Source organism: Podarcis muralis, chromosome 7, assembly GCF_964188315.1.
Source record: "Podarcis muralis chromosome 7, rPodMur119.hap1.1, whole genome shotgun sequence".
In the NCBI taxonomy this organism is placed as follows: Eukaryota; Metazoa; Chordata; class Lepidosauria; order Squamata; family Lacertidae; genus Podarcis; species Podarcis muralis.
In genome coordinates, this window is record NC_135661.1 from 55,706,535 (window position 1) to 55,721,462 (window position 14,928).

Genomic DNA, 14,928 nt, shown 5'->3' on the forward strand with positions numbered 1-14,928 from the left:
GCAAACAATCCAACTGCACCCCACATTTCTTGTGGTTCCCACCTTGGTTTTGTTGCATCTTGAGTTCTAAGCAAGCCCCTGGGGCCCAGGGAAGGAGTCTTGTTCTTGGCATGACAGCGCAAGTCCAACAGGCCGCTGGTGCCCCCCCCCCAGTAGTTTGGCCCTCTGGAGCCGGGGACAAGTGTACCCGGCTGTCCGCTACTCTGCATGGGCCTGATTCTAAGTGTGTAAGTGGCAGAGGAGAGAAACTCTCAAAGAATGCCATGCCCAAAAGGTATACTCTGACTTCCAGGAGAGCTCAGCATTCTGGGACTAATTTTAGCAAGCTTATAATTTTGTTCTCTGGCGTTTTATAGCACAATGCAGCCACTAGTAATTTGATTGCTAGGGTTCTCTTTGTTGTTTCGTTTGGTATTTGACATATTTGTGCAAAGTTTCTTTTATTCGGTACTGGCCACTGACAGTGATAAAGCGATGGCTTGATTAGATGGGGCAATCTGATCACAGATCTCCCCCTCTTAGAGGCTGGGTTCTGCTCTTTCGGCATATAGACCTGCCTGTGTGCGCGCATGCATTTCTGGCATAACCACCTCTCGAGCAGATATAGATCTTTCCTGCTGGTCTTGGAAGCTCCCTACTTGCACTGCAGCCCCCTGTAATTTCCGAGTATATTTCTGGGAACTTGTTCCCGAGGACACAGTGCCGCTTTCTAGCTGTGGTTTCTCCCGACCCAGCCTGGCGGAAAGGGCGGGCAAAGAGGCTCCGCTTTCCTCGCACCAGCCTGCATTCCATGGGGCTCCTTTGCTTTTGCAGCTGGCTTGCTCCAGCCCCTACTGGCCCTTTCCTTGCTTTACAGGATGTTCCACTGATTCGATCAGTTGCAAATCTGAGCCAAGCTGATCTTTTTTTTTGCTTCTCAACCCAGGATCCAAGGCTGCAAAGGTTCTTTTTTTTTTAAATAATATTTATTACTTTTCCAACCATTTAAACACTACAAAAAAGAACAATACAATACAATACAAAAACACTACATAACACTAGCACATTAAACTAACAAGACAGAACAAAAACAAACAAAAACAGTTTAAAACACATCAAACAGTTTCAGTACCTTATCTTTCATTCACTTATTTCCACGACCTCCTCACACCTCCCTTTTTGTATTCCACTTCTGTTAATTGTTTCAGCAATTCCTTTCCATCTTCCTCTGTTTACTATCCTATAATTATCTTAACACATTCTAGCCTTATTTTTCCTTTAATATTCTATTAATCTATTTATACTTAATTCCTTATAACATTTCTACTAAAGCCATATAACTTCATTCCAACATTCTTCTAACATTCATTAATTTTACAATATTTCTGTAAATAATCTTTAAACTTTTTCCAGTCTTCTTCCACCGACTCTTCTCCCTGGTCTCGGATTTTGCCAGTCCTTTCCGCAAGGCTGCAAAGGTTCATTTAGAACTAAAAAAACATAAGAAAGCAGGTAGCAATTGTCTCCAGTAATTGGCAGCTGCTCTCCAGGGTATCAGCCCTACCTGAGGGTGCTGCTGGGGATTATTATTATTATATTTATCATAAGATGCAGCCAAGGGAACAAGGAAGCCTAGGTACGACTCTGTCCAGGTGTCTCTCTCAGCCCTGCATGAAGACACTGGGGACTGAATCTGGGACATTCTTATCCCTTCAACAATTTTACCAGACTATTTCTTCCTGCTCACCGCTGCAGCATATTTATCAAACTCCAACACATTCAAAGGCTTTCCTGCAAATCCTGGTTGTCAGGAAGCCTTGGCTGTCTGCACTTCCCAGGGGAAGGTACATAAGCACAGGGGCTCCTTAAGGTTTCACGCTTGATCCCTGCCCAAAGCCCCAGCAGATCGAGAGCATCTGGGTTTGCTTCAAAATTGCCTCGTGCACAGACTTTTCACCTAGTTGTCAGAGAGCCTTTATCAGATTATGTTCCTGGAGAAGCAGGAGAAACAGCCCTGGGTACCACTTTTTATTTCTACACAAGAGCCTCAACTTAGTTTCTGTGCCCAATTCAAAGTGCCATCTTTGCCCTAAAAGCCTTATGTGGCTCAGGAGCCCAGTGCCACCTCTCCCCACATGAACCAAACCAGGCCCTGTGTTTATTGTCTGAAGCCCTTCTCCAAAGGAGGTGTGGAGAGTGGCAGCACAAGACCAGGCCTTTTCAGTGGTGGCTCCCCATTTGTGGAATGCTGTTCTGGACCCCTGGACCACCTGGCAGCAAGTCAGTATGCCAAGTTCCCAGTCCAGGGTCACTCCACACGTCCAAGGTCCAAAATTGAAGCACAGTCCTGCAGAGATCCTGCTGCATCCAAGCTGAGGTCCATCGACATGGGCAGTTGAGCAGACACATCCCCTCAGCTCTGCTGCCCTTTAATACTTTCCATGCTGATTGCAGCATCTGGGCTTGATGAGGCAGGTGATCCTCACCTGTCCTGCGCCTACTCCAGCTAAGGAATCACACACCTGCTGTCAGAGCTAGTAAGCCCCACCTGGCCCAGTGAGCAGGGCTGTGGGCCCTTGCCTGACTCAGCCTCCTGGTGTGTTCCCTACTCCTCAACGCCTGGTGTGTTCTTGGAGACAGGGGCCCCTCTGGCTCTGGGGTTGCGTCCTTCTGCTCTGGTTCCTATGCACTGACGCCCAGCCCCTCGTCCTCTTCTGTCACCCCGTGAGTACTTCCTACACCAACATCTCCTTCCCCATCCCCAGTTTGCACCGGTGTGTCCCAGTTCAGCGTGTTTTTACATGAGTAGAATGTGTGCTTTTATTTAAAATGTATCTCTGGGTTATTTGCGGGGCATAGGAATTCGTTCATTTTTTTTCTTCTTCAAAATATAGTCTGGCCCCCCACAAGGTCTGAGGGACAGTGGACAGGCCCCCTGCTGAAAAAGTTTGCTGACCCCTGACCTAGACGCTCTGGGAAAGAAAGGAGCGCCCCAGTTGAGGTCACCCACTCAATCCGCTTCCCATAGGTGCCAACTCCCTGGGTGCCCGAGCACCACAAAATTCCCCATGAACTTCGGTGCCAGGACCATGCACGCTGCATGGCACCCACGGCCCCGAGCACCCACAGTCGCGGGGCCAAGTTGGCACTCCTGCCGCTTTCTCCCGCCGAGGGGGAAGGGGAGGCGGACGCGGGCATCTTCTGGGCACGCGGCTGACCCGCCCGGGCTCCCCTCGCCAGCCCTCTGCCGCCGCCGCCGCCGCCCAATCCGGGCCGCGCGGGGCCTCCGGCGTGCCCGTTGAGCTGGTGCCAACGAGGCCAACCTCTCGCCCCGCCTCGGCCAGGGCGGGCAAGAGCGACCCGCTCCCAGTCTGCAAGGCGGCCGAGGGGCTTGCTCTCCTGCGCGCACCCGGTGAGGCTCCATCTGCTGCTGCTGCTCCGACGGCCGCGCCTTCCAGGGAAGCCGCCCCGCAGGTCGGCGCAACTTTTCCTCGAGGTGCCTTTAGGGAGAGAGACTCGTGGGGAGGCAGGCTTGGAAAGGGAGGGGAGGGGGGGTCTCGGTTCCTGGGGAGGGTCTGCCTGGTCCCACGCGCTGCAAGCAAAGACGGCAGCGGCCTCCCCGCCTCCCCCCGAAGCGGGCTGGCTCGGCTGCTGCTTTTCGCGGGACTCCGGGCGCCCAGAGGGTCTGGCGAGGGGCGCGCGTCTGTGCCAGCAAAGCGGCTCGGCGCGAAACTCCCAGACTCCCTGAAGTGGGGGTGGGGAGAAGCGCCTTCCTCCCTGCCCTTCAGCTTGGAGAAAGGCTGGGGCGCAGTGGCGGGACATCTGCTTTGCACGCAGAACGTCCCGGGTCCAGCGGCATCGTCTCCAGGGAAGGCTAGGGATACCGCTGCCGGTCAGTGTAGGCAATGCTGAGCTGCTAGGTGGACCAGTTGCCTCACTTGGTAGAAGGCATGGGCGTCCCGGGTGCGCTTTGGCGTTAGGATTGTAGCCAAGGGGTGGAGCAGAAGGTCCCGGGTTCTATCCGTGGGCTGAGAATGTCCTCTGTCTGAAGAGCTGCTGCCGGTCAGTGTTGGCAATACTGAGTTAGGCAGACCGTTGGCCTGCCTCAGTGCAAAGCAGTTTCCTAGTGCCTAGCCAGGCTCTTGTGCACGTTGCAGGCTTGAAAAGAGATTCAGGAGTTATGCTGTCCCCTCAAGGAAGTCTGGAAACTGTAACCCTGAAGGGGTTAAATCGCAAGGATTCTAACAGAGCAGCCTTCCCCAACCGGGTGCCCTCCAGAGGTGTCGACTGACATGGCCCTATGGTGCTGGGGCTGAAGGGAGTTACAGTCTGAAACGTCTGCAGGGCATCAGGATGGCTAAGCCTGTGGACAAAGCACCTTCGCACCATCCACTTCCTCGGGGTGCTGCTGGTGGGGCCGAGTCAATGGCTTTCCGCTCTAAGGATGTTTGATCTTCCTTGTTTCGTTCCAAGTGTTTTCTTGCCCCTCTCTTCAGCGAGAAGGGGGACAAGAAAAGGGCTCCCGGCGCAGCTTATGTAAGATCAAGGCAAACCAAACAAAAGAGCCCCTGTCCTTCGGCTTACCGTCTCAGAGACACAAGAAACAAAATGGATTGGTGGGGGGGGGGGTCGGGGAGCAAACCAAAGCACCCATTCTTAAAGCTAGAGAATTCAGATAAGGACCAGCTGAGATGGGAACAGTTCAACCAGAAGAGGAGACAAAAGAGTTGGTCTCATGTTAGAGCCGATGGAGTATCCTGCTTCCAGCCTCTCCCTCTCTGCTGAAGGCAGATGGAACGGCTCCTGCGGGGAGACAGATGAAGGAAAGAGCCAAGAGCATGTACACACTTTGCATTTAAAGGACCTTTGACAGACTACAGTTCCCAGGTTTCTCCGGGGAAAGCCTTGCCTGTTGCCCTGCATCCCTTCCCTCCCTTGGCTTTCTCGCCAGATGGGATGGCTGCTATCTGTTGACAGTCAAGGAAAGTCTCTCAGCAGAGCTGACAAAGTAGCTGTGCTTTCCTCTTCTCCCTTCCCTCTGCAGCCTGATGGAATGACTGCTGTTGGTGATAGTTTTTAGATAGCAGCAGGTGACTGTGCTTTTTTTCCTGTGCTAATTAAGGTACAGGAGCAGGCCAGGCTCTTAAATCTTGGTCAGTTGGCAATCTCTGCTTGCACTGCTGCCAGAATGTCTTTGTGGAGTGGAACAGGGTGGCTCACAGTTTGGGAACAGGAATATTGAGGTTTGCGGTGCTCTGAGAATACCTCTCACCTCCTTCCTTGGAAAGACACCTGGAAGGCCTGCCTTATGCGGGTGGAACACGAGCTGCCCTCTCACAGACTCCCCTTCCTTCTTTTTGCTGACCAAGGATACCTGAGGAAGCTTTTCAGAGAATCCACTGTCCTTTTCCTAACTGCTGAACCTGCTCCAACGCTGGAAAGAAGATGCTGCCCCAGATAATGGCTGTGGTGGCCCTGGGTATCCTACAGTTGCCTCATAGCAACTCCCAGGTAAGATAAATGATGCTGAATCCTGAACCTGGGAGGGCTGGTGGTGTGGAACCAGTAGGAGGCAGGCGATGTTGCCCGTAGGTTTGGGTGCAGAGCCCAGATGTGCTTGGTCCATAGGAGTGGACCCTGATAGATGAAAGAGTGGAGTTCAAAGCTAAAGCTCTTGTCAAGCCAAGCAACCACTTGTTGTGATGACAAAATGGGAAAGAGAAGTATGTAGGCTACCTTAAGCTTCTTGGAGGAGAGGTGGGATATAAATGTAATGGATGGATGAAATCCCTCCCTGATTTCCCAGCCTGGTGCCCACCAGATGTTTGGGGCTCTAATTCCCATCACCCCCATCCAGCATGGCTTAAGGTTGTAAGCAGAACATTTTCTCACCACCCTCAACTTAGACAGGCTGGTGTATGAAACTTCAGCAATGGGCAGTGTGGGGACTTAGAACAGGAATGTCATAGAAATGTTTTTTCTGGGCCAGATTGCATGCCTTGGATGCAGAGGCCTGATCTTGCCTATAGTGTGGATTGTGGGCCTGGGGGCACCATCTAGACCTGTGGTGGCCAAAATTGACCCTCCAGCTGTTTTTGGACTACAACTCCCATCATCCCTAGCTAACAGGACCAGTGGTCAGGGATGATGGGAATTGTAGTCCCAAAACAGCTGGAGGGGCAAGTTTGGCCACTACTGATCTGAACATTCTGTACTTGCCACCCAAAGGATATTGCAGAGGTAAAAAAAGGTTCAGAAAAGGGCAGCCAAAATGAACAAGGGATGGAGCCTCTGCAGCGGTGGTGGGTGGGTGCTTCTGGGTGTGCGTGCAGCATCAGTTACAATTTGCCATGAGCCTTTGTGGGTGATACCTGTGGGCTGTTCCTTCTACTTCCCTGCCAAAGCTGCTTTGTTCCTTCTCTCCCCCAACCCCCTGCAGGGCTGCCTAAGTGACCAGCAAGTTTCCAGTGCCATCCGGCAGATGCAGAAGCTGCTGTCTTCACATGAGGCTGCCCAGCTGCAAAGCCTGCGCAACTTCAAAAAGCAGCTGGCCGTTTTGCAAGGCAGTCTCCACCAGCAGGCAGCCAAGCACAATGGTAAAAGGAGAGAGAAGCGCAGACTGCAGAAGCAGAAGGGTGTCTGTGTGTGCACATGATGTGTGCAGGACCCAGGGCAACCCTGAGGCTGTTTTGTTTTGTAAATGTCTAGGGGATGGCTTTTCACTGCATCCGATCACCTCTTTAAAAATGGGGACTGGAAAGGGGGAATTGTTTCCAGTGGGAGCTCTACTCATAGTAGACCCATTGAATTTAATAGACATGATTAATTTGGGTTCATTATTTTCAGTGGGTGCACTGTAAGTAGAATCAAGTTGATGCTTTGTTGTGTTTTTATGAATGAATCTTATTATTATGGTCACAGACCAGTTCCGGGTCACTTACAATATCAGGAAAATCATAAAACACAACAGGAATACATTGAATTGCAATTGGGTATAACAGAGACAATTCAGATATAGCGGCAGTATAAAAAAGGATTTTTTATATGTTGTAAGAGGCCCAGAGTGGCTGGGGAAACCCAGCAGGATATAAATTTCAAAATTATGATTATTATTAAGTTGCATACAACTCAGGGTTTTTAAAAACTCATCTATTACTATTATTTTTATATTTATTTATATCCCATCCTGGACCAGATTGGGACTCAGCTTACACAAAGTAAAGCAACCCAGATAAAAAGCAAAAAGCTAAAAACATATAAAGATAATGTTGCAATGCTACACCCAGTGCTGATGCCAGACTATTTTGCACCCTAGGCAAAGCTAATCACTTGCACACAGCACACACACCCCATGCCAATTTCAGTTTTCAAAAACAGATGTCTTGTAGAAAAAATTGAAAAGCACAATTTATCTGCTGTCAATTTATGCTGAATTTATTTTTAATTGAAAGAATAAGTAATGCAACCATCTTTGATTATCTTTTTCCAATACTAAAGTTGGAATTTATTGTGAATTGTGATGTTAAGTCTCTTAAAAGTTTCAATTTCAGGCACATCAAAATCTCACTTTTCACTTTATGTGTGACCTCCAGTCAACTGTGGTCTATTTCATATCTACATGAAAAACAATTCTAATGTATGACTTACTTCAGAAACGATAAAACTCTTCACAATATAAAATAAAAGCAAGATATTATCAGAAATGTGTAAGATATAATAAAAACAGAGCTATATAAAACCGTGCACCTCAGAGGTCAGTACTGAGCTCCTCTGAGGTCTGTGCCCTGGGCAGCTGCCTAGTTTGCCTCATGAGAGCCCCAGCCTTGGCTATAACACTATTTCATTTAAGTGGCATTTTGCTACTTAATGTATACAAGAAAGCAACAACCATAGGCTAGGATAGGAAAAGAGCCTGGGGAAAGGAGCCATGGGGAGACTCACTCTCCCATCTTTTCTGATCCGCCAACAGAGAGCTGCACCCCCCTGCCAGCACCCTTGAATGGCCGGAGGCTGGGAAAGAGGACGTCCGTGGGTCACGAGGTACATTTTGTCTGTGATGCTGGTTTCCTCCTGGTGGGTGCTGAGACACGGGTGTGCCAGGAGAACCACAAGTGGAGCGGACAGCAGCCTGTCTGCAAAGGTGAGTGTGTCCTGGCTGATAGAAGGAATAGCTTGAGGTTGCCAGGTATCATAAAAATGGGGAGGGGCACCTCCTAACAGCCCCCACTCCTGCTGATAGACCTACAGGTCGATCTCTGGCCAATTTTCCCAATTGGGCCTGCAATTTTTTTGTAACCATAACATGGCTTTCCAAGTGAAGGAACTAACAAGGAATTGACATTTACATGGAAAGACTGTGAGCTCTACTCCATTCTTGTACAGTGGTACCTCGGGTTACAGAGGCTTCAGGTTACAGACGCTTCAGGTTACAGACTCCGCTAACCCAGAAATAGTACCTTGGGTTAAGAACTTTGCTTCATGATGAGAACAGAAATCGTGCTCCAGCGGCGCGGCACCATTAGCTAAAGTGGTGCTTCAGGTTAAGAACAGTTTCAGGTTAAGAATGGACCTCCGGAACGAATTAAGTACCTAACCCGAGGTACCACTGTACTGAAAACCAATTCTGATGAGCATCATGGGCTCAGAGGTTCTCCATTTCCCCTCCGCTGGTCCAAAATGACGGCTGTTTGAGTGTAATTCAGTTTACCCCTTCCCTCAACTCAGGCATCAACGAGTGTGCCAGCAACCCCTGTGCCAATGGCGGGACCTGTGTGGATGGCATCCACCGCTATAGCTGCTTGTGCCCCAGTGGTTGGTCAGGCAGCACCTGTCAAGCCCCACTGTACTCCTGTAAGTAGCAGGGGGCTGCGGTACCCCTGTCCTCATGACGGAAAAGACCCTGGGGGGTGGGAAAAGGAGAGGTGGGTGCCTGGAAATATTTCCACTTCAGCTTGGTTAGGCTGAGCACGTGGGGTTCATAAGAGGCCTGCGCCGTGTGACTCAGCTGGGGGTCTCCGTCCCCTGCTCCTTTACTCAATTGGGCATTGGTGCAAAGAACTGACAGCTGCCTCTCAACCACAGATTGGGCGACACTCAGCAACTCGTCCTTTAGCCGACAGCCCCGTTGCGCTGAGAATTACCTGGGCTCACGCCAGTGCAGTTGCGACCCTGGCTTCCAGATGCAGGCAGGAGGCCTCTGCCAAGGTAAGGGGGAAGTGGGCTTGGCAGGTCAACAAAGCTGGTGTCTTCTGCTTCCCAGAAACAGAGGGATTTCCTCCCCTTGCCATCTTCCCACACGCAAGGCAGGGATCTTCGGACTTTTTTCCTTCGGGGAATCTTTTGTACATATATCTGTCCTGGGCTGAATGCCACATAGCACTGGGGACAAAGCCACCTGTTGCCTGCATGCCTGGCTCCTTGTGGTCTTCCTGGAGACTATCTCAGGGAACATAGGAAGCCTTATACCGAGTTAAACCCTTGGTCCATCTAGCTCAGTGACTAGCCGCTGCTCTCCAAGATTTCAGGCAAGGAGTCTGTCCAACGCTGCCTGGAGACGCTGCTGGAAATTGAACCTGGGAAGGCGGATGCTCTGCCAGTGAGCTATAGGCTGGTCTAGATCAGGGTGCTGCCCTAAATGGATCTCAGTTTGAACTAGAGCATCTCTTCCCCAGCCTGATGGCCTCCAGATGTTTGCAGGGCTGGGTTGATGGGAACTGAAGTCCAAAGCTTCTGGAGGGCAGCAGCTTGGGGGGAAGGCAAAACAAGATGGAGCTCCTTAATCTGATCCATTGGGGACTCCTTTTTACCTTTTGCATTCCCACCTTGGGAGTTTTCTGCCTGGATTGCACCATCCTCATGATTCAGGCACTAGCCCAATTACTCTGCATTACCAAAATGCCCATTGTTATGACCAGCAGGCAGTACTCTAGGCAAGGGCAGCTGTGGCCCAGCTATTTTGTAGCTTTTTAGTGCCTGAACACTTTCCCTTACTATATCTAAAGAGCATAGGCCAAAGACATGGCTTTAAAATGGGGTGGAAGGCACTGTCATCTCCTGGTAATACAATCAGACCCTTTTTAGCCTCCGCTGATGGGAAGCAAATAATGTTAGTGGCAGGAGAGCAGAAAAGGAGGAGGCTAATAGCCTCCAAGCCTTGCTGATGGGCTTCCTGAAAGCATCTGGCTGGCCACTGTGGACGCAGGTTGCTGGCCTAGCAGGCCTTTGGTCTGATCCAGCTTCAGGGCTCTGCTTAGGTTCCAAGCACTGTATCAGATTCCCAGGAAGCAACAGTCACAAGATCATGCCTCAATTTAGCTCTGCCCCAATAGAGTGTCTTTCCTCCAGTTCAGTGGACCTCATTGCAGCTTGTGCTGGTGTGCAGAGGGGCAATTTGTGCTCATGGGGTCTGATCCTTGAAGCAAAGAACTCCAGGTGCCTGTCTACAGGCTGCCTCTCAGCCAAACTGCCCCCCCCCCCAAGTCATCATTGGTTGTAGCCCTTCCTTGCTTGGTGAGCTTGCCATCGCCTGGGCATTGATCTCCAGAAGTGCTGAGCAGGGGCTGGAAGTCCCTTTTTGCTCTGCTCTTGGAGGGTCACTCAGCAGACTTCTTGCTGCCTCCCCTCCAGATATCGATGAGTGCAAGCTCTTCCAGACCAGCCGCCACACCCGCATCTGCCTCCACAAATGTGTGAACCTGCCCGGAGCCTATCAGTGTACTTGTCCCCATGGCTACCAGCTCCAGGGTGACACCAATTCATGCAACGGTGAGTGCCTTTGCGGGGGGTGGGGTGAGAGAGAATAATTGGGGGTCAGCCGGGAGAAGAACCGCCGTGAGCTGTGTGTTCTAGGAGGCTGAAGGAGGGCATGGCATCAAACAAACTCTCCCTGTTGTGTTTGCAAGATGTGGACGAGTGCGCAGAGAACCAGCACAACTGCAGCCAGGGACAGACCTGCATCAACGTCTTTGGGGGCTTCCGCTGTGTGCGGCCCGAATGCCCCAAGGCCCAACTCAATATCAGCTACGTCAAGACTTCAGCCATGTAAGTACAAGCGCTAGAGTTCACTCAGGATGGAAGCAGCAGCCTTTGCCAGCAACTGCTCCACTCCCTGTCTGCAGCGCTGGGCAGAAGCACATCGTAGCCTCCCAGAGCCTTCACCCCAATGCCCCCTAGAGCTTCCCTTCGCTCTTCTCCCCCTTGAGCCAGAACAGAGATAGTGGCCATCCCACTTTGCATGCCGTATGGATTGAGATGCTGTGGGAATCGACTGACCAGGGACTGTTTTCAGCTGATGTGAACACATTGTTGTATCGCACATAGTTAAACTGTGGAACTCACTCCCACAGCGATGGCCACCAACCTAGACATCTTTAAGAGACGGTTAGACAAATTAATGGGGGAATAAGTCTATCAGCCACGGTGGCTATAAAGCTTCTGAATACCAGTTGCTGGAAGCCCTGGTGTGGGGTGGAGGAGCGTTTTTGTGCTGGGGCCCCTGTGGTTGGCCCCTGAGAGCAGGGGCCATTGGGCTGGTCCAGCAGGCTTGCCTTATGCTCTTATACAGTCTCCCAACAATCTCCCAACGCTTTCTTCCCTTCTCTCTCTCTCTCTCTCTCTCTCTCTCCTGGCCAAACAAAAACCAAGAGTCTGGAATAGCTCAGTCGGCAGAGCATGAGACGCTTAATTGCAAAGTCGTGGGGTTGAGCCCCATGCTGGTCAAAGGATTCTTGAATTGCCCAGGGTTGGACTAGATGACCCTCGTGGTCCCTTCCAACTCTATAATTCTACGAGCCCCTGCACAGCATTGAGCCTTATGGAGAAGGGAGGGACTTGCACTGGCACCGCTGAAATTCCCTCCTCCCCAGCAAGCCTCATTGCCACATTTGAAAGGCTGAGGAATATATTCCAGAGGCACAGTGTAGCACATGGGGGCTGGAGTCTAAAGACACCCCCTCCTATTTTCTATTTACAGAACCACTTATTAAGCCAATCAGAGGCTCCACAAAGCCAGCAGGACTTGGCTATTTCTATCTCACTGGGTGCAAGCCCCCCAATTTGTTATTTAGACTGGCATCCATTAAAGATAGGATTGTAGAGTTGGGAGCACCTAGGGGCCATCTAGTCCAACCCCCTGCAATGCAGGGATCACAGCTGAAGAATCCCTGACAGATGGCCATCCAACCTCTGCTTATAAACCACCTATGAAAGAGAGTCCACCATTTCCCACAGTAGTCCATTCCACTGTCAACAGCTCTTGCATCAAAGATATTCCTAATGTTTGGTCCACTCATCCCAGTAGTTCAGTGGGTCAGGCCATGACTTTGCACGCAGAAAGTCCCAGGTTTAGTTCTCAGCATCTCCTGTAGCGGAGCAGGTCAGGATGGGCTGCCACCAGGCTCAGGACACAGTACCAGGCTAGATGAATCAAAGGTCTGGCTCTGTGCAATAAAGCTGTTTCTGGGTATAGGGAATGTTGGGGGCCCCATCCAGGCCTGCTTTGATGGGGCAAAATGTCTCCAACTGGCCCTGCCTGAGTGCCTCTTCTATGTCCTCTCCTAGGCAGTGCGAGCGCAGCCCTTGTCCCATGGAGAACAACGCCTGTCGGAGGGCGGCCAACTCCATCTCGTTCCATTACTTGCCTCTCCCGTCCAACCGCACTGTGCCCAGGGTCCTCTTCAAGATGTCCACCAGCCGCTTTGTGGGAGACAGCCTGCGCTTCAGCATCTTAGGGGGCAACAGCCAGGGGAAGCTGGTTGTGCAGCGCTTGGACCAGCACACAGGGGAACTGGTGCTCACCCGGCCAGCCGTGGGGCCGACGACACTGGAGGTGGAGCTGGAGATGAGCGAGTTTGCCCGGAAGACCCTCCTGGGGAAACACATCTTCAAGATCACAGTCTTCGTTTCCCAGTACGAATTCTGAGCCGCATCCTCACCAGCCCCATAGAAGAGCATCAGCAGCTGTGGAGGATGCAAGTCTGGCCTCCTCTGAAATGCACTAGTCTGCTGCAAAAGGGGCCGAAAAGCCACCCTGCTGGATGTATCCACCCCTCTGTGCCCCTTGGAGAAAGACTCCATGCTGGACTGGTCCCCTCTCCCATCTCTGTCACTATATGGGCAGTGCCCCCATCTTGGGGGGACAGAGCAAGGAAGGCACAACACAGTTCCCAGATACAGCTGGCAGAAGCTGGGTATCTGTGCTTGAAAGTGCAGCCCCATTTTTCAGTCCCGACTGGGCAAAGGGATCAAACCCACCAGTATTAACAGGGGTGCCCCGTGGCCGCAGCAAGAACGTCTTCCCACCATTGCAGGAGCCAGTTACGGAAAAAATAGAGGGGGGTTCCTCCAGTTTTACCAAAACGAGTCGCAGAAGAGCCTCTGTCCCCAGAAATCAAAAGGCAAATAACCAAAGTCTGAAGAATGGCACCAGCACAGAAGCATCCTTTGCAATGCTAGGGGAGAACTGTAGGCAAGAGATGCCTGGACTCAAGAGACGGACCTGGGTGCTTTGCAAGATGTAGTTCTTAGCCTGTGCCTTCCAGCATTACAAAGCATTTCTAGTTCGTTTGCGGTTGTTTCTCTCTCTCTCTTTCTTACATGTTTTAAAACACAAGTACAAGTCAGACTAAGCCCAGAAGAGTTGGGAGGTAGACAGTGACCAGGCAAAAACATTCAAGGAGGGTATACCAAGGAGGACCAATTGGGGGGGGGGGCGTTTCCAAGGGACAGATAAAAAGGCATGGTCCCATGTTGGGAGTTACCTGTTGATAGCTTTTGGAGTTTGTTCTTTTTGTTTGTTTGACTAGCAATAGTCACCTGGTTTTAAAGAAATCAGGTTGGAAATCTAAAAATTACACAAAAGCAAAGGTCAGCATTAACTGCAGGACAGTTGGGGGAAGGGGCAGGATGCCTAGAGCCCCTGCCACCCAATTTCTAAACAAAGACCAAATCCCACTCTTCTCCAGTCCCTGTAGGGGAAAGAGAGGTTCATAGAATGAGAATATTACCTTTCTTAAATAACCATTAAATGGCCCTCCAAGTGGCTTGCATTGTGCATTGCAGGTGTATCGGGACACCACTGGTTTATAAGGCACACCCAGTGCCAACCCTCTGAAGTCTCCCTCTGCCCTCACCCACCCACTGCAAATGGCTGTGACCTGAAGATATTCCATGAACAACTCTGCAATGCTTCTGAGTACCAGTTGCTGGAAACCACAGGAGGGGAGAGGGCTCTTGTGCTTGGATCCTGCTCGCAGCTTTCCCACAGGCATCTGGTTGGTCATTGTGAAAACAGGATGCTGGGCAAGATGGGCCACTGGCCTCATCCAGTAGGCTCTTCTTATGCTCTTGTTTTCAGTTACAAACATCAAGATAGTTCACTGAAGGAGCACCTACTGCTACCTTAAACATCAGTTCCGGATGCCACACATGCAATCTGAGTCACATGCAGGCAAAGCTGCTGTGAGGTACAGATTCCTCGCGTGGTTTGGCAACCCCTTGCTAGATCATGTGTGGCTGGAGCAAAGGGTGGCCCATGTGAGGGTGTAAGGATGGGCACCAACGTTACTAAAGGGATATTAAGTCCCTCTGGGCTGAGGTCAAGAGGGACTGGCTTGCTAAAGGTCTGGTGAAGTTATGGCCCAGGCAAGAGTCAAAGTGGAGGCCCCCTAAACTCAACTTCCCATTGTCCCACATGCAGCTAGCCAGTAATCCCCAATAAAAGCTGCTTAACTGGGCTTGGGGGCATCAGAACAGCCTTCCCATCACTGGGGTTGATGGGAGTCATAGTCCAAAAAGCCTGGAGGGTACTAGGTTAGGGTTGCTGCATTAGACCGGGCTCAGAAATCTCTCTCACACAGACAGCAAACTGAGAAAGGCTGGGGAGTTCAAGTTCAGAACTCAGCCAGCCTCCTGGACAGGCCTGGGGAACAAGTCACAGACTCTGCAGCAACA

At 51.0% G+C, this 14,928-nt stretch overlaps 1 protein-coding gene across 2 annotated transcripts; it reads left to right on the forward strand.

Annotated features, from left to right (window-relative positions):
- The first annotated feature begins 3,273 nt into the window (after nt 1–3,273).
- LOC114601812 (fibulin-7-like) lies at nt 3,274–13,538 on the forward strand. Of its 2 annotated transcripts, none has more exons than XM_028739336.2 (9): nt 3,274–3,453; nt 5,349–5,490; nt 6,419–6,575; nt 7,949–8,119; nt 8,704–8,829; nt 9,061–9,183; nt 10,606–10,743; nt 10,881–11,019; nt 12,538–13,538. In XM_028739336.2, the coding sequence occupies exons 2-9, from the start codon at nt 5,425–5,427 to the stop codon at nt 12,896–12,898; spliced, it is 1,281 nt and encodes a 426-aa protein (XP_028595169.2). In that variant the 5' UTR covers nt 3,274–3,453; nt 5,349–5,424; the 3' UTR covers nt 12,899–13,538. The 2 variants fall into 2 exon arrangements, with proteins under 2 accessions (XP_028595169.2, XP_028595173.2); XM_028739340.2 differs by lacking the exon at nt 3,274–3,453 and adding an exon at nt 4,621–5,069.
- Nucleotides 13,539–14,928: the final 1,390 nt, after the last annotated feature.

Bases quoted from the DNA above. Each gene is read 5' to 3' on its own strand.
- LOC114601812 (XM_028739336.2), top strand. From the start codon at position 5,425: ATGCTGCCCCAGATAATGGCTGTGGTGGCCCTGGGTATCCTACAGTTG. The intron at 8,120-8,703 runs GTGAGTGTGTCC...CCCTCAACTCAG, and splicing joins ACAGCAGCCTGTCTGCAAAG to GCATCAACGAGTGTGCCAGC. The intron at 11,020-12,537 runs GTAAGTACAAGC...GTCCTCTCCTAG, and splicing joins TACGTCAAGACTTCAGCCAT to GCAGTGCGAGCGCAGCCCTT.